The 17,940-nt window shown below is 39.0% G+C and overlaps 6 protein-coding genes across 9 annotated transcripts in view; 3 read left to right on the forward strand and 3 right to left on the reverse strand.

The window, feature by feature from the left end:
- LOC104711764 (clustered mitochondria protein-like) lies at positions 464-9,089 on the forward strand. The gene is made up of 28 exons (XM_010428515.2): positions 464-583; positions 786-1,097; positions 1,190-1,251; positions 1,411-1,600; positions 1,694-1,834; positions 1,932-2,088; positions 2,170-2,363; positions 2,470-2,571; positions 3,118-3,253; positions 3,347-3,475; positions 3,702-4,017; positions 4,110-4,214; positions 4,365-4,592; positions 4,663-4,812; positions 5,228-5,362; positions 5,445-5,615; positions 5,694-5,780; positions 5,882-6,016; positions 6,159-6,296; positions 6,410-6,478; positions 6,586-6,744; positions 7,014-7,070; positions 7,156-7,196; positions 7,292-7,411; positions 7,512-7,821; positions 7,898-8,005; positions 8,100-8,171; positions 8,320-9,089. The coding sequence occupies exons 2-28, from the start codon at positions 791-793 to the stop codon at positions 8,722-8,724; spliced, it is 4,224 nt and encodes a 1,407-aa protein (XP_010426817.1). The 5' UTR covers positions 464-583; positions 786-790; the 3' UTR covers positions 8,725-9,089.
- On the forward strand, positions 9,384-10,706 carry LOC104711766 (30S ribosomal protein 2, chloroplastic). Its single transcript, XM_010428516.1, has 4 exons — positions 9,384-9,791; positions 9,892-9,993; positions 10,080-10,382; positions 10,468-10,706. Exons 1-4 carry the CDS (start codon positions 9,474-9,476, stop codon positions 10,504-10,506), a joined length of 762 nt encoding a protein of 253 aa, XP_010426818.1. The 5' UTR covers positions 9,384-9,473; the 3' UTR covers positions 10,507-10,706.
- LOC104711768 lies at positions 10,876-12,491 on the forward strand. The gene is made up of 5 exons (XM_010428518.2): positions 10,876-11,364; positions 11,458-11,557; positions 11,645-11,824; positions 11,905-12,022; positions 12,109-12,491. Exons 1-5 carry the CDS (start codon positions 11,190-11,192, stop codon positions 12,181-12,183), a joined length of 648 nt encoding a protein of 215 aa, XP_010426820.1. The 5' UTR covers positions 10,876-11,189; the 3' UTR covers positions 12,184-12,491.
- On the reverse strand, positions 12,572-14,316 carry LOC104711767 (3-ketoacyl-CoA synthase 15). Its single transcript, XM_010428517.2, has 3 exons — positions 13,801-14,316; positions 13,137-13,721; positions 12,572-13,044 (listed from the first exon to the last, which is right to left on the reverse strand). Exons 1-3 carry the CDS (start codon positions 14,110-14,112, stop codon positions 12,583-12,585), a joined length of 1,359 nt encoding a protein of 452 aa, XP_010426819.1. The 5' UTR covers positions 14,113-14,316; the 3' UTR covers positions 12,572-12,582.
- On the reverse strand, positions 14,431-17,202 carry LOC104711769. 4 transcript variants are annotated; one of them, XM_010428523.2, is made up of 5 exons: positions 17,091-17,202; positions 16,642-16,805; positions 15,413-16,550; positions 14,832-15,001; positions 14,431-14,713 (listed from the first exon to the last, which is right to left on the reverse strand). In XM_010428523.2, exons 2-5 carry the CDS (start codon positions 16,773-16,775, stop codon positions 14,620-14,622), a joined length of 1,536 nt encoding a protein of 511 aa, XP_010426825.1. In that variant the 5' UTR covers positions 16,776-16,805; positions 17,091-17,202; the 3' UTR covers positions 14,431-14,619. The 4 variants fall into 4 exon arrangements, with proteins under 4 accessions (XP_010426825.1, XP_010426824.1, XP_010426823.1 ...); XM_010428522.2 differs by having other exon boundaries at positions 16,642-16,819; XM_010428521.2 differs by having other exon boundaries at positions 17,087-17,202.
- LOC104711770 (phosphoglucan phosphatase DSP4, chloroplastic-like) overlaps positions 17,441-17,940 on the reverse strand; it is a 9,640-nt gene continuing 9,140 nt past the window's right edge. The window contains exon 14 of the mRNA XM_010428524.2: positions 17,441-17,567. The gene's annotated coding sequence lies outside the window, so the exon portion shown is untranslated. The remainder of the gene's footprint in view (positions 17,568-17,940) is intronic.

Raw genomic sequence — 17,940 nt, forward strand, 5'->3', positions numbered from 1 at the left:
ACATAATTTTAAAAACAATACTATTTTTTATATTTTAGTTAATGTTTTTTTATTTTAACATAAATAGAATTATACATATATTTTTATTTTATTATTAATTAATAAAATAATCCTAAAACTACTCTCTGATTAATCTTCATTTAATCTCTGATTTTTTCGCTAGGCACTAGGTCCACACCAACCGCCCAACTAGCGCCTTCCGAATTCTAAAACAGAGTAAATTACTAAATAACGATGGATTTGATTAGCCGGCATTGATTAATTGTGATCTGATGTGGTGTATAATGTATTATAAACTTGTTTAAATAATTTTTTTTTTCTTTACAACAAATAAATAAATTCAATGATTTGCAAATTAATTACGGGTATCTTTATTTCCAGCTATTGAAAAGGCCCAAACAAAAGCCCATTAGAAACAAGGATTGGTTTTGTTTGTTTCTCTCTCTTACTAAACTACCACTACCAGAAGAGAAGAGTCAGAACATCAGCCGCCTCTTTCACTTCAACCCTCCTTAAACCTCATCTGTTTCCTACTCCGCCGCTCTCTCTCCGTCGTCGCTCCATTTCTCTTGACCCCCTCCAGGTAAAATTCCCCTTTTAGATCTTCTACAGTACCCTCTACTTTAAGTATTTTGCGAATTGGTCTTTCTCCATCTCATTACGTATCTGTGACTTTTTCCCCCTTTTGGATTGTATTGGCTTCTTTTACTCTGTTTCCTTCAAATGATTGTTATTTCTCCAATTCAATCACTTTTTAATTCGTTTCTGAATCTTTACTCCATTAGGTGAAATGGCTGGGAAGTCGAACAAATCGAAGGCCAAGAGAGCGGCTGCTCAGAGCTCTGCTGCCACCACTTCAACTGATGTTAAATCCGATGCTCCTGTCACTGCCCCTGTCTCTGCCCCTGCTACTGCTCCTGTTCCTGTTACTGTTCCTGCTCCTGCTACAGATACAGTTCCTGCTCCCGATAATGACACCGTCAATGCTGCTGCTGTTGACTCTGTCGTGCCTGAAGCCAATGAAGTTCCTCCTCCGCTTCCTAAGGCTGACGAAAGCGAATCACAAGTAGCTAATAACGATGCCCAACCCAAGCAAGGTTAGTTCTAATGCGATGTACCTAATCTATATTATATCTCTCCAGTTTGATGTGTATTGATTGTCTTGTCTAATATGCTATGGCTTTCACAGGTGAACTCCGTCTTTATCCTGTGTCTGTCAAAACACAAAGTGGGGGTAAAATGGAACTTCAAGTGAGTTCGAGTCTTCTTTCTCCCTTATATACTATTTGCCAGTCAATTAGTGTTTCAGTTTCTCCAGGGCTTTAATACTTATAAAGCATTACCCTTTCCAACTGTTTTCTCTCTGTATTGGTGTGAATTATTGAATCTCTCTAATGGATCTATTTTCAGTTGAACCCTGGAGACTCGGTGATGGATATAAGGCAATTCCTTCTTGATGCTCCAGAAACGTGCTACTTCACTTGTTATGAGTTGTTGCTCCGCAATAAAGATGGAGAGACTCACCATTTGGAAGATTACAATGAGATTTCCGAAGTAGCTGACATTACCACTGGTGGTTGCTCTTTAGAGATGGTTGCAGGTATGCTAAGTTTGTCTTTTTCTTCTTATTTTTTGTTTTTTTGTTTTTGAGACTTCAAAAGTGAAAGTTGACTGGCTTTGTTTCTATGGACAGCATTGTATGACGATAGATCTATCAGGGCTCATGTTCACCGTGCCAGAGATCTTTTGTCTCTTTCAACACTTCACTCTTCCCTATCAACAACACTTGCCTTGCAGTATGACGCAGCACTGAACAAAGTTCAGAACCCTGGAGGTTTTGAATCTGAATCTTTTTCCGTAATGGTGTTTTGTTTTACTAATCTTTTCGTGTACTCTCGAACGATTTCTTTATGGCCACTATTTTGAAACAGATAAACCAAAGTCTGACGTTCCAGAACTTGAATGTTTGGGTTTTATGGAAGATGTGCCTGGCTCTCTCAGGAGGTTGATCAATTCTGCATCAGAAGAGATCAAAAGCGTGGAAAACATTGTATTCTCATCATTCAATCCTCCTCCCAGCCACAGAAGGTATAGAACAACCTATTTTTAGAATTCATAAAGCCATAAATTTACCATTTATGCTGTTTCTTATGAATTTATTTGATGCAGGCTTGTAGGAGATCTAATATATTTGGATGTCGTGTCATTGGAAGGTAACAAGTACTGCATTACGGGCACAACAAAAACATTTTATGTTAATTCTAGCTCAGGGAATATTCTCGATCCAAGGCCAAGTAAATCTGGATTAGAAGCAGCTACACTGATTGGACTATTGCAAAAACTTAGCTCTAAGTTTAAAAAAGGTGGGAAACAATATATACACCATTCTTCTTGAGTCTATTAAACTCTTTGTGATGTGATAGGCTTTCAATCTGTTGATTAGCTTCTATTTTTCTTTTAATTTTGAAGCTTTCCGTGAAGTCATGGAAAAGAAAGCCTCTGCACATCCATTTGAAAATGTCCAATCGCTTTTGCCACCACACTCATGGCTAAGAACGTATCCTGTTCCCGGTGAGTTTGATTTAGTATCTTGCTTTTTCCTTTTGTGGCTAGATCATTTGTTCTTTCAGAGGCTGTTACTATGTGTGATCCAGTTTTTAAACAGTGATTATAATGTTTCTAAAATATTCACATGGAAGCCATAGTAGTGAGGTAAAAGATTGCCTTGATCTTGATTGCATGGGATATATTTTAGAAGTTCCTCTCTAGTGTGTTCCCTTTGTGACTCTTAAGGCCCAAGACGTATCTTGCACTATCTCAGATAATATCATTCTGGTGTTTTTTCGTTTGACAAATTTTTATAAATTAATTTAGAGGTAAGATGTTGTCAATTTTGTTGCTTGTTTATCGGCAGCGTACTAATTTTCTGGTTTATATGTTGAACATGTACTTCTGCTATAACTATTTATGTATGAGAAGATAATTTTTGTTATATGTGATTAATAAACTAGGAAATTCGAAACTATTTGGCCTTGGCTCCCCATTTCTACAAAAGATACACTTGTATAAGAATTATTTCTGTTATATCTGAGCAAGGACTCTTGTATCTGGACTCAGATCACAAGCGCGATGCAGCGAGAGCCGAAGAAGCATTGACCATTTCCTATGGTAGTGAGCTGATTGGTATGCAAAGAGATTGGAATGAAGAATTGCAATCATGCAGAGAGTTCCCTCACACTTCTCCTCAGGAGAGGTACATGTGATATTTGACTACATTGATTTTTGGTAGCATAAAGTTATTCTTGTGGGATTCTATTCCTTTATTAAACATTTCCTTTTTTTGCAGGATCTTACGTGACAGGGCACTTTACAAAGTGTCTTCTGACTTTGTTGATGCAGCGCTTAACGGAGCTATTGGTGTAATCAGCCGATGCATACCACCTATAAACCCAACTGATCCAGAATGTCTACACATGTCAGTGTGAATTGTCTGGCCTTTATATTTGATTCTTCATAGGCAACACATGTTTTATTAATTCTAGCTTTTGTCTTGCGTGAAAATTTTGGCAGTTGAGTAATTCCCTTTGTTTTTATAAAAGTGGAGAAATGACAGAGCATCTAATATTTTTACTTTTACAGATTTGTGTTTATGCATGAGTTTTTGTATTTCTGAAAAACTTGTTATTGTTATACTGTTGTAGGTATGTGCACAACAATATATTTTTCAGTTTTGCTGTTGATGCCGATGTTGAACAGCTATCCAAGAAACGTGCATCTAATCAAGTGACTGAGAAGGTGTCCTCATCTGAAAAGGTTTCATGCGCGGAAGGAACCTGCGATAATGAAGAGCCTAACAGCTGCAATGAGGCGCCACTTGTTGAAAATGAGCAGGCAACATACGCTTCTGCAAACAATGACTTGAAAGGCACAAAGTTATATCAAGAAGCAGATGTCCCAGGGCTATATAATCTGGCAATGGCCATTATTGATTACAGAGGTCATAGGGTTGTTGCTCAGGTTTGTTCTAATACTTGAACTGCCAAGTCCTTATTCTTGAGATTGTATGTGTCTTGCTTGTGTTCATTTTAATGTTTAAAAAAATGTTTTAGAGTGTGCTACCGGGAATTCTTCAAGGGGATAAATCAGATGCGCTTTTGTATGGTTCAGTCGACAATGGCAAGAAAATATGCTGGAATGAAGATTTTCATGCTAAGGTAAATGGATATAGTCTGTCTTGTTGTTGGATAATGTAGGCTGAATTTGAAAACTCTAGAACTACATATTATTGATAAATATCTTTGTATTATTATAACACTGCTTTATTCCTAGCTGAACTCTTTAATCCTGATTAATTCCTTCTTCAGGTGCTAGAGGCTGCAAAACTTCTTCACATTAAGGAACATTCCGTCATTGATGCATCCGAAAATGTCTTCAAGTTGGCTGCACCAGTAGAGTGCAAGGGGATTGTTGGGAGTGATAACAGGCATTATCTCTTGGACTTGATGAGAGTGACGCCTCGTGATGCCAATTATACGGGTCCAGAGTCACGCTTTTGTGTTCTAAGACCAGAACTGATCACATCATTTTGCCAGGTACATATTCTTTATTCCTTAGAGAGAGTACACCCTTGACTTTCTTTTAACATGTATTTTCGTCATGAAGGCGGAATCATTGGAAAAATCAAAATGTAAAACCAAGACTGACGAAGGGACTGATATCGTTTCCGATTCTTCTAATGTTACTGCTGATACTTCTAAAGTTGGTGATGCATCGAATGATGGAGGGGAAAATGGGGCTTCAACTTCTGATCAGGTATATTTTTCACTTATTGATCCTGATAGATATGTGCATTAAGCTTATTTCGTACTAATTGATGTCTCTAGTTTGAGTGGGTCTTTTGTATGCTGATATTTTGCATTTTCCATCTGCTTGATATACTCCGGTTATTGTGTGCACTGACTACTACTAGTTTATGGGGATGCTGTGTCTCACTTCAACTTTTTTGTCAAGTGAAAAGGCAGATAGACTAATTACGGAATAGGGTTGAGCCCTGTAACAATGATAAATATAACAATTTTACTTATATTAGGCTGAATTATACAATTGGAATGGGTTGTTCAGTTCTCTTTTGTTTTTGCTTTGAGATTCTTTCCCATCCTTGCTTTCTACTGTTGGATGGAAATGTCTGAGGACAGGGCCATTGCTGATATCTGCGAGTTCATTACAGAAAACTATTTCTGAAAAGGAAAATACTACCACCGAAGATTCTGCAGCCCAGTCTTCTGAAAGTTCCAAATCATGTGATGAAATTGCATTTAACCCCAATGTCTTCACTGACTTCACATTAGGTGGCAATCAAGAGGTAGGCTATGTTGCTTATAAGTTATTTTTTTCTGATATTTACAATTTATTTACATGATTGGACTCTTTTTTGGGTTAAATAGGAGATTGCTGCTGATGAAGAAAATGTGAAGAAAGTTAGTTCATACCTTGTGGATGTGGTCCTTCCAAAATTTATAGAAGATCTTTGCACTCTTGAAGTTTCGCCAATGGATGGTCAAACTTTGACTGAAGCACTCCATGCTCATGGTGTTAATGTTCGGTACATTGGAAGAGTAAGTTCGTCACTGCCATTATGATTTTGGTAGCTATCTCCATGTTTGGCTTTATTAACTGAAGCTGTGCACAACCAGGTTGCTAATGGGGTGAAGCATTTGTCTCATTTGTGGGATCTATGTCTTAATGAGATTACCGTGAGATCAGCAAAACATATTTTGAAGGTAATTCTGAATGTTGTAAAAATCATACTATAGATAAGATGGTGAACAAGATTTGCGGTATTTGGGGACAAGCTTATAGTAGTTTTTACATCATTGTGCAGGACATTTTAAGAGATATAGAGGACCACGATATTGGATCAGCAGTAGCTCATTTCTTAAATTGTTTCTTCGGAAACTATCAAGCTGCTGGTGGAAAAGCTAGCGCCAATAGCTCGCATGCCAAAAATCAAAAGAAGGTTCTTGTGTGCTATCAGAATTCGTTTATTATAGTTCCATGTTTGTTCATCTTGAATTAGGATACTAATCTTTACAGCCATCGATAAAAGTTTCTCATGAACCAAATCATGTTTTTATTGCCTGACCCTTGAATTTGGACAGGATCAATCCGTCACCAAGAAGGCTCAAGGAAGAGGGAAAGGAAAAGCTTCTGCAAAGAAAAGTTTTGCATCGTATATGATGGTTGATTCCAACATTCTGTGGTCTGACATTCAGGAATTTGCCAAAGCCAAATATGAGGTAAGCCAAAGAGTCAATTATCAAATTTACGATTATTTAATTCATTGTCTATGTAAATGTCTTTACCTTCTGGGTTACCTAACCATCTGTAATTAATGCGAGTCTATTTTCAGTTTGAGCTGCCCGAACTGTCAAGAACTACAGCAAAAAAAGTATCAGTTCTTCGTAACCTCTGCCAAAAGGTATATTAACTAGATACACTTTTCTCGTTGCTTCATAATTTGTTTACGAGGGAACCCCTGATTAGCCAGTTCGTTATTGTTATTAATCCCTCCATTTCTGTTTTTAGGTTGGTATCAGTATTGCTGCTCACAAATACGACTTTAGTGCAACATCTCCTTTTGAGACATCAGATATATTGGATATTCGGCCTGTAATCAAGCACTCTGTCCCTGTATGCTCCGAGGCTAAAGATCTCGTTGAGATGGGGAAGGTTCAACTGGCTGAGGTACCTTCGTTATTTCACATTAGCTAATCCGTCTGTGTTTACATTGTTGTGCTCGTCTAGGCTGTTACATCCTGATAGCAGTGATATCTCTGTTTGCTAATTCTTGACAATATGTTTGTATTGGACAAGATCGAGAGAATCTTATATTGATTTGGGTTGCCATTTAACTGCTTGTTTTTCTTTGCGTCAGTTGCATCATGAAGTGTTCTTCTCATATTGTGGCCAAAATTCATTGTCTTGTATTTACCAAAATGATTAAACTTTTGTAGGGCATGCTTAGTGAATCCTACACATACTTTTCAGAGGCATTTTCGATACTTCAACAGGTAAGTACAAAGTAGTCTGTATATGCATCTTATACTGTCAAAATAATATATCACCAAAGGTGCTCATGATATTATTCTGATTCAGGTGACTGGTCCTATGCACAGGGAAGTTGCAAACTGTTGCAGGTATGTTTCTCGCTGATTTTTGTTTTATGCTGGAAAAATATCTATGGATTTCCGTTTTAGTTGCCTTAAGATTTTTGTCTTCTTTCGCTTTTCAGGTACCTTGCCATGGTTTTGTACCATGCAGGAGATATGGCTGGGGCCATAATGCAGCAACACAAGGAGCTCATTATAAATGAGCGATGCCTTGGGTTGGACCATCCTGACACTGCTCACAGGTATCAATCAACTATCTTTCATTTGTGTTTATATCGTATCTCGACCTGAGTTTGAAATTATTGTACTTTCAGCCGTTGACTTAAATGTTTAATACTGCAGCTATGGCAATATGGCTCTTTTCTACCATGGACTGAATCAGACAGAACTTGCTCTACAGAACATGGGTCGGGCCTTGCTTCTACTTGGCCTTTCATCTGGCCCTGATCATCCAGATGTTGCAGCTACATTTATAAATGTTGCCATGATGTATCAAGACATGGGCAAAATGGATACTGCTCTACGTTATCTTCAAGAGGCTTTGAAGAAAAATGAGAGACTTCTTGGTGCTGAACACATTCAGACTGCAGTATGCTATCACGCTCTTGCCATTGCATTCAACTGTATGGGCGCATTCAAGCTCTCACACCAGGTACTAAGAAATTTTCTAAAGACTTCTAGACACTCTACCTGTCTCACCTTCTGATGTAATTTTTCTTTCTTGTCAGCATGAGAAGAAAACCTATGACATACTTGTCAAACAATTGGGAGACGATGATTCTAGGACACGAGACTCTCTAAACTGGATGAAGACGTTTAAGATGCGCGAGCTTCAGGTTTGATGCAATGATAATGACTAGGACAACCTCTTTTATTTATGTATACATTTTGTTTGTATTTCTCAAACTTTCTGGTTGGTTTTTGTGCCAGATGACTGCACAAAAGCAGAAAGGACAGGCAGCCAATGCAGCCAACACACAAAAGGCTATTGATCTCCTAAAGGTATACTTGCGGCTTTAGATATTGGCGTATTTTACTGAAAATAAAAAAACTCCTTTATTAACGATGCTATAGAGTTGAAACATATATATATATTTAGGCTCTTCCCTGAGATGCTAATGAAATCATATTCGTGATTGGTTTGCAATAGGCACATCCAGACCTGATACATGCGTTCCAAAACGCAGCAGCTACTGGGAGGTCTAATGCACTGAACTCGGCTGTCCTTGGGGAGACTCAACCTCGGGGCAGAGGATTTGATGAAAGAGCAGCTCGTGCTGCAGCTGAAGTTAGGAAGAAAGCAGCTGCGAAGGGGCTACTGGTTCGCCCACATGGTGGTGTTCCAGTTCAAGCCATCCCACCGCTCTCTCAACTCCAAAACATGATCAATACCGCCACCACAGATTCTTCAGAGAAAGGTGGAGAAAACGGGGAGGCAAAGGTACAAGAGAAGAAAGAAACCTCTGAAAATGGGAAAACAGAGAACCTGGCTCCTGCAGGATTAGGTGCCGGTTTAGCATCTTTGGATAGGAAGAAGCAAAAATCCAAAAAATAAGAAAGTGTAGGATCTTGAAGGAAAGTGCAGGATTCTAAGTAGTGAAGTTTGGTTTTTTGTCGCTGGAAGTCGATAAACCCACTTGCTGATTTCATTACATGACAACACTTTTGTACCTTAAAGCTTTGTTTTCTTCCCATTATGTTTCTCAAAATGATTTGGTTTGGGTAAAGGCCCCCATCCAGGTATGTCTGGTTTTTTTTTTTTCTCTCTTTTTCCCCACACTTTTCTACGGATGTAATTTTATTCCACAAAAACGTCATTGATTTTTCTAGTTACTACTACTAGCCCTGTGTACTAGAATAAGCTCACAATCTTACAGTTATAAATGTAACTGTCTTTTCAGCATCACTTTGGATGCTTAATAGTTTACATAATAAAAGTATCTTGTTTTGTTTTAGAAGTTGGCTGTTTTGTTTTAGATGGTGTGGCTACTTTAAAATCTCACCCACCATTAATCCAATAGCGATCAACCCTACTTAAACTTAAGTCTTCCACAACCGACCAAGCGTCAAAGCCGGGACGAGTCGAGCGAGGTTCAAAGCGAGTCGGTCAGTCTGGTACTGTCACAACTCACAACTTCCTTCTAGAAGAGTTCTAGGCCCAAAGTTAAGGCTTTTCTAAGGCCCAATTGTTCACAGAGGTTAGGAGAGAGAGACGACGGCTAATGGATAATGTAAGAGACACTTGATGATGAAACCACAACTCCTTCTTCTTCTTCCTTATCAACACTTTCACTCCCTCCGACAATGGCGACTTTTCTAATGAATGTTGTTTCAATCAAACCTACAGTGTTCTCATTCCAGTCCGAATCCTTCAACCCTTCGCTAACACGGGTCAATGTATTCCCCTCAAAACCCTTTTCTTCTCTCGCCGGAACCATCTCCCGGAGCTCTAGAACAAGGTTCATTCCTTATGCAGTAATGGAAACAGAAGAAAAACCCGCCGCTTTAGACCCTAATTCAGAAGCCGCCAGGCGTGTCTACATCGGGAACATACCCAGGACCGTAGACAATGACCAGCTCACCAAACTTGTTGAAGAACACGGTGCTGTTGAAAAAGTTCAGGTTTTTACTCTCAATTACATCTCATTCTTCTTTAGTTACTTAGTCCTCATCAAGATTTGTGATTTGAGTTATATGTTTTGGGGTTGTTTTTTTTCATCAGGTGATGTATGATAAGTATTCAGGACGAAGCCGCAGATTTGGGTTTGCTACAATGAAATCAGTTGAAGATGCCAATGCTGTGGTTGAGAAATTGAATGGCAATGTAAGAGATTTTTTCTAACTCCCTAATTGCTTCGTATTGTTAAGTTGTAAGATATGACAGAGCTTATGTTGTATATATTACCTCAGACCGTTGAAGGGCGTGAGATAAAGGTTAACATCACAGAGAAACCTATAGCATCGTCTCCTGATTTGTCACTGCTCCAGTCAGAAGATTCCGCATTTGTAGATAGTCCTTACAAAGTGTATGTTGGAAATCTAGCAAAGACTGTTACAAAAGAGATGCTTGAGAATTCGTTTTCTGAGAAAGGGAAAGTAGTAAGTGCCAAGGTTTCAAGAGTACCTGGAACTTCGAAATCCACCGGGTTTGGATTTGTTACGTTTTCTTCAGAAGAAGATGTTGAAGCTGCCATTTTGGCTCTTAACAACTCTGTAAGTGCCTCTGTAATTCTTCACATACAATTATAGAGTGTGCAGAGTCAAACTTTTTCTCACGTTGAGGTTTTATGAACTGCAGTTGCTGGAAGGACAGAAGATTCGGGTGAATAAGGCGTAGTAAGTGTAAGACGAGCCTTTGACATCATAAGAGCATGGAAAGAATCGTTTTTGAGGAGTTTGTTATGCAACTGCAAATCATTAGAGCATAGTATCATCTTGTATTCATTCTAAGTTTAAAAAGATGTTGACACTCAATGATACCCAATGAATTATCATCTTGTATTCAGTCTAAGTTGAAAAGATGTTGATGAAACTCAATGAGACGCTATGAAGTAGGTTAAAACAAACTCAAGAGAAATGCAATGAACATTCATGTTCTGATCGATCCTGTCTATACAATATATAAATTGATGTTAGACAAACATGATCAAGTGCAAGTCCATACTTGGAACTTGGAAGTGAGAGTGACGCTTACTTATAAAATTCACGTTTGCCGTTTGGGGTTATAGATTTCTTTGGCTTAAGTTAGTTGATAACTTATACCAACGGTCAGAGTAGACCAGAGCTTCGAGACACACTTGAATGAATCTCATCGGAGATTTCGTAGGCAAAACTGATCAGAATCTCAACTAAAAAATTCTCAGAAATCTCAAAGTTCAAATCTTTTGTTCTCTTTCTGGGTCCTTCTTCTTCAACCTTTTACCAATCGACCTTATCTTCATAATTTGCTTTTGTGTTTTATCATTACGCAATAAAGCACCAGTCTTTACTCAATAAAATCAGGTGAAACGGAGCCAGGAGATGCTTAGTTTGCAGAGTCTTCCTCCTTTCTCCATCTCCTTCCCAAATCGGAACACCAATTCCTGCTCAACGGCTCCACCTCGTGCGACCACTGACTTTGCTGCTACACCAATCTCTCGCCGTCTTATCCTTCTCCGTCATGCTCACAGTTCCTGGGATGATCTTTCCCTCAGAGGTACTCTTCTCTTTCTCTGATTCTCTTCTTTATCCTCAAACTTGATAAAAAAAAAAAATCAAACCTTTATGTCTGTGAGTCTGTCAAGGATAGACCATGATCGTCCTCTAAGTAAAACCGGACAAGTTGATGCTGCCAAAGTTGCTCAAATCCTCTCCTCACTTGGTTGGCTTCCCCAACTCATTCTCTCAAGGTTTCTTAATTCCAATACCCCAAGTTCCTCAAATTGCTTATTTTGTTTCCGTGATTAAGAATTGTGGTAAAATGTTTCATTTCACAGCGACGCCACACGCACTCGAGAGACACTGAAGTCAATGCAAGCGCAAGTGGATGAGTTTATGGAGGCAAATGTACATTTCATTCCGAGCTTTTACTCCATTGCTGCTATGGATGGCCAAACAGCTGAGCATCTTCATCAGATTATCTCCAAATATTCAACACCTGACATTACTACTGTCATGTTAGTTTCTCTCTATCACTCTTTTTTTGCTTCATCTTCTTTGTGCTGTCTTATCAATTCTTATCCCAATTGATACACAGGTGTATGGGGCATAATAAAGGTTGGGAAGAAGCAGCCTCTATGCTCTCTGGAGCTTCTGTTAAGTTGAAAACATGCAATGCTGCTTTGCTTCAGGCTTTTGGTGACTCCTGGGATGAAGTTTGTAGATTCCATCCCTTTTTCAGATATTCATGAGCTTGCTTTTTCTTTGACATGGAGCTGATTCTTTCTTTTGCCCATCGCAGGCTTTTGCACTCTCCGGGCCTGGCGGATGGAAACTTGAGGGTGTAGTGGCTCCAGATAGTAGCATCTATGTGTAGTAGCAAGCATCCGAAGCTTCTAGTATACCATTTTTTCATGGTTGCTTTTCTCCTCTAGGCTTGCAGCTTTTGCTACTACAGTATGTTATTCTTACAACTGCTTTACTGTTTACACAATATATAAAAGGCGGTAAAGTTTCATCCTTGTCTCTCAATACCATGTAGCTATGCTTAGTTTTTAGCTGATGAGATGAACAACGCAAGATCGGATTGCGTCTCTTTATCAGATGCCTTATGTAAGATCCGAGCATCACAGAAATGTTCAAATGCAATCTTCATTTATATAAATTGGGGAGTTTGCATATTTACCAAGTGACTCTGTTTCATTTTATTAATGTTATCATACACTTGTAGCTGTTTATGTGGTTAACGTTTAGAGTTGGGGGTATAGACGAATCCTTAGAGATTCCATGGATTATTGTGCCTTGGAGAGTTAATGTTTCTTAGGGCTTTCCATACAACACTATTGCATTTAAACCCTGACCCGAAACCGATCTGCCAAACCCTATCACCTCTTTTGATCTTCTCTTTGTGTTCCAAGTAAGCCAGCTCGTACCATATACTGCTGCTTGATGTATTCCCGAAACGTTCCAGCGTCTGCCTAGATGCCTCCATATTCTCGTCCGTCAACTTGAGATCCTTTTGAATCTCATCAAGCACTTTCTTACCCGATGACAGTAGACAAATATGCTCAAAAGAAGGCTCAAGACGACCAAGTGTTGTAATGTTCGCTTTGAGTGCATGGCGACCAACTTCGATTACATCTCTAGATATATACAGTCCTTGTTTCCCATCTCGGTCTTCTCTCAACTCCATGCTCTTGTAACTTGTGTCCTCCATGCCTTTATGGGTTCTTACTAACTGTTATGTTTCATCAATTACAGTGTCATCATTAGTCAAACCAAAGAACAGAGCAAGAGAATTCCAAACTGTTTCTTTGTTTGTTATATCACCTGCATAAGTTGGTATTTGGATCGCCATCTATCGATACGCCGACTAGAGAGCATAACTGCAGCTGCTCCCATTCGGAAGAAACAATTTGGTGGAATTAATGCGACATCATTGCCTGAGTACCAAGTGAAGCTCACTATCTCAGTGCTCACCACCAAAGCATAAGAGCCTTGATGAGCATTCAAGAGATCTTTGGCTAAGTCAATGGCTATGATTCCGGCGCTGCACCCCATACCACCAAGATTGTAGCTCTCTGTGTTATGCCTCAGTTTATAATGGTTAATCACCATGGCTGATAGAGAAGGCGTGGTGTTGAGGACTCCGCAGTTTAGAACCAGGATCTTGATGTGCTTCACGTTGATTTTGGTCGCTGCAAGAAGTTCATCAATTGCTCCAAAGATCACCATTGCTGCTTCTTCACGACCATCACGAAGATTGACCCTGTGACCAGGCTTGAACACCACTCTTGGCATGTAGCTCTCCTCTCCTATGCCTGATTGGTGCAGCACTTTTCTTTGAAGCTCGATGGCAGACTCGTTGAAGTTACCAGACTTTATTGCCAGCTCGATGAAGTCGCTTTTTGTGATCTGTACAATTTTCACCCACAAACACAACAATGAGAAGGAGAAAGAGAGACAAGAAAGGTGGAGAGAGAAGAGACATGACCTTGAGATGATCAGGTGGGCGGTAACATGAGAAATCGAGAAGGAAAACAGAGGAAGGAGTAAGAAAATGATAGATGAGAAGGAGCAATAAGATGGATAAAGGAAAAGCCAAGATTGGTAGAAATCTAGAAACAAAGATAAAGAGAAGAAGAAAAGGAGGAATGAAGTAACAAAAGGAACGGGAGAGAGAGAGAAGGTAAATGTAACCAAGCTTGACGTATCTCAAATTCACATATCCAAGGAAATCAGGAAGGCCCTTGCGTGACTTTGACTTAACTCCACCGTTCACCATCTTTGTTGCCTCTTTTTCCATTTCACTTAGGCATCAAAACCTTGTGCTCTTTCTTTAAATAATCAAATTAAAATATGAGTCATTGTAACAGAAAGATGGCTTCTTTGGTGCATGTTACCGTTGAAGTGGCGGGTTTTGCTGCATCATTCAGTTGGTGTGGTGTAACTAAACCAAAGCTCGGTTCATGTAGTTAACAATGAACGAATGAGATGTAAGCTCACATTCTCCAAGCAAATCTAATACAATAAACAAGATAAGATACTTCGAGACTTTGCTGGTTCTAAGAATTGGAATCCATGATGTTTAGATCATCTAGTGTGTTGAAATGTTCTAAAAGGATTATCCTCAGAATTTTGATGTTTCCTCTCTCATTAGACTATATTTGAATAGAAGATTCAACCCATTACATATTACCAAAGCACTCATCACAAAAATTGTACATGACATTTGAAACCATATTTTATCTTAACCTTAACTCTCACTAATGAAAACTACTAAAAGCCAATGTAACAGATCGCTGCAATATTATTACTCGGACCAAAATTTCACAAAGGCTGTCAAGAAAGATTTGAGAACTGCCAAAAGCGGATTTGTTTCTCGTCTTTCCCCTTTCCACGATTCACTGCAAAAAAAAAAAAAAAAAAAAAAAAAGGTAAGGCATGTGAAACCCTCTGGAGAGCCAAACACAATAAACCAACAACCCCAAAACACTATTGAGACTTCAGAGTGTGTTTACTCACGGTTTAATTCTGTTCAATGTTGCATTGTTTTCTTTTTGAGAGCTGGAACTATCTGAAGCATCAACTTTAACCTTTTCCATGGCTGCCTTCTTCTCTACACTTGCCACTTCATTCCCGGAATAGCTACTCATAGTGTCCACTTTTGCTCCGTCGTGCTTACGATTTCCCGACTATTACAAAATTAAAAGGTTACAAAGTTATCATCCTTGTGTGAATATCTCATGTACCAACTAGTTAAACTCAGTTTTTAAGAACAGTACAACTAACAGCTTCTCATATATATTCAGACCTTAATGCTCACAGTTGGAGCATCAAAATTGACTACCAAAACATCTAAAAACATTCAAGAGGTTATGCCATCACTAATGTTCTTCTGCCACGATCATGAAATACTTTATCCTAAACTCAAATAAGGAAATTAGTAGATGCTAACTAAGAAATCCTGCAGCCAACATAGCTAAATTAGGACAACCTGCTGAACACAAACAATTTTTTTGCCTGGACACCAAATCCATGAAGGCTGTATAGTTTTTAGTATGCAAAAAGAATGTGCAAACATAAATATACTAGATGAAGCGTACCTCAGTGTCAGATGTTGTCAGTTTCTGCTCAGTTGTCAATGATCCATTACTAAAGTCCTTAGTCTCATGGATGTTGCCAATCACAGGATTCACAACCACTGTTCCTTTGGTGTCAGCATATTCAACATCTACTGAAGCAGGATTAACAATTTTCTCTCCAACTTTCTTTTCCACAGGGACAGAAATAAGATTTGGCCTTTTTTCAACAATGACCTCAGTCTCCTTTTCTTCAAGTAAAGGAGAAGTGGATGAAGAAATCTCCCCAAGATCAACATGATTAGTTGTGCTGCTATCAGCTTCCACCTCTGTCTTAGTTCCTTTCTCACCCTCACAAAGTTTGCCCAAGTCACTAAGTTGTGCATCCGGTGAGTCCATCGTTGAAGTCACAGATCTTACTGGAAATGTTTCAGATTCACCAACTGTTTCTGCTGCCTTATCAATTGTGCCTAATGTGTTCGTCGTTACGTTTACAGTTTCGGCCATTGCTGCTTCAACATCATTCACTTTTTCATCCTTGTTAAGTTGTGTGCCGTCTGATTCAATGAAAGGTAGTTCCTCAATTTCTTCGTCTTCGTTGTCCACATCGAGTCCTTTATCCTGAGGTTTGGTGGCAACACTATCACACACTGTCTCCATTTTATCTTGTAGCTCTGCATCACGCTTGATATCAGTTTCTTCACTGCTAGATGCTGCAAGGTGAGTCTTGGATATGTCAGTGGAGTCTATTGGCTGGTGTACGTGCCCAATGTCTTCTTTCAAAAGTTTATCTCCGTTCACTTCCCTGCTATCCAATATATCAGATCCATTGTCTTCTGGAGCAGCCTGGCTACCATTTTCAGGTGACTTCATCTCCTTTTCAGCCTCCGAAGAAAAATCATAACTTTGATCTGATGCAGAATGGTATCCATTTGGGGACAAAGATAAAGGGGGCACAGGATCCATTAGGATTGAACTTGACAGACTTTGATCTTGCAAATGGCCAGAGCCATTGCCTTCAAGAACCAAGTCACCAGAACCAAGAACTCTATTCTCTTGGATAATCTCTCTGACAATCTCCCTGATAGTGTAGAAAGATCCACCCACCTCCTTGTGAGTGAGGCTAAGTGAAGGAAAACTCCCACTGTTTAGTTTCTGATGCCTGAAAGCAAAACCCCAATTACAAAAGCTACGAATTGAAAAGGCAAAAAAAATTCAAAATTTTAGCTAGAGGAAGAGAGTTAGGTGCATACTTTTTAATAAAAGACTCCACCAGTGTTTTTCTCTCCTCTTTGGGAATCCGATTACGAGTCCTCTTGCCTCCAGAATCGTGAGGCTTAGCTAGAGCAAATACTTGCCCAACGTAACTAGTCTTCATAGAGTGCATGTTCTCTCTTTTATCCTTTTTTTATATATCCTGTTCCAGCAGAGCTACAGTGATATAAGAATCAGACAAGAACCCCCAAAAAATAAAAATAAAACACAGTACAAATATACAAAATCCTCGAGACAGATCCATTTGCTTCATCATTTTGTAACAGAAACTATACAAAAAGCAGATAAACTCAATCCACACGAAGCAGAATTCTTAGCACATTTAAGAGAGAGGACAATTCCCAACTGAATCATTGAAAAGCAAAAACTCCATCGATAAAGTCGAAGAGATGAGAAATGAAGAAGAGGAAGAAGAGGGTTTACCTACCACCGCGAGAGAGAGAGAGAGAGATTAGAATTCACGAGTCATCTTTGCAAATTGACTAAAACCCTACGCCCAGTACACACAGACCAGAACACAGTGGGGTGAGTGTGTTGTTGGGAGGCGCAAGCGGGAGTTTTGGGTAATTATTTTAACTTTTGTGGCAAAATCGTCATTTTCTTTTTCCTTACTTCTTTAATTAATTTTCAATTTGACCCCCAATACTTTATTTTTAATCAATGTAGACCCTCACTGATTTCAAATTTTCTTTTCTTTTTTCACTTTGACTACTTTCTAGTTTCTTCTACCCAGAATACTTTGTAATCAATTTCGACCCTCACAAATCTTTTTCGCACGGTGGTGAACTCTATGTATATATTATGCTTGAACATAGTACATCTAACTTCATGTTTTTTCTGCTGCTAAAAACATCACTGTATGTTACACGAAGCATTTTATTGTGTTACTTAGTAAGTTGTAACATTCTTCACATAGTCTAGTCGGATGCTCTTTAACTCTCAAGCCTCAGAACAAGTCTCCAAGAACTGGATTAGTTTTGACCGTTCTTCCTCAAACAGCTCAGGGTCTTCGCACGATAGTCTCTCCCGAGTTGCACCATCCACACTCGTTGGATCATCCACTACCTGTTTCATTAGTACACAACAACATCACAGCATTAGTAACTCATTCATTGAAATATGTTCAAATCTATGTTTTAAGAGACAGAGACATTTTACTTTTGCGTAATTGTTGGTATGGCCGTCTTTGTTAGGTCCTATAAACGGTTCAGCCTCATTGTGCGTCCATTCACCATCTATAATGTATTTATATTCAAACTGTCCTTCCTGCGTTTCAG

This window comes from Camelina sativa, chromosome 9, assembly GCF_000633955.1.
Source record: "Camelina sativa cultivar DH55 chromosome 9, Cs, whole genome shotgun sequence".
NCBI classification, from domain to species: Eukaryota; Viridiplantae; Streptophyta; class Magnoliopsida; order Brassicales; family Brassicaceae; genus Camelina; species Camelina sativa.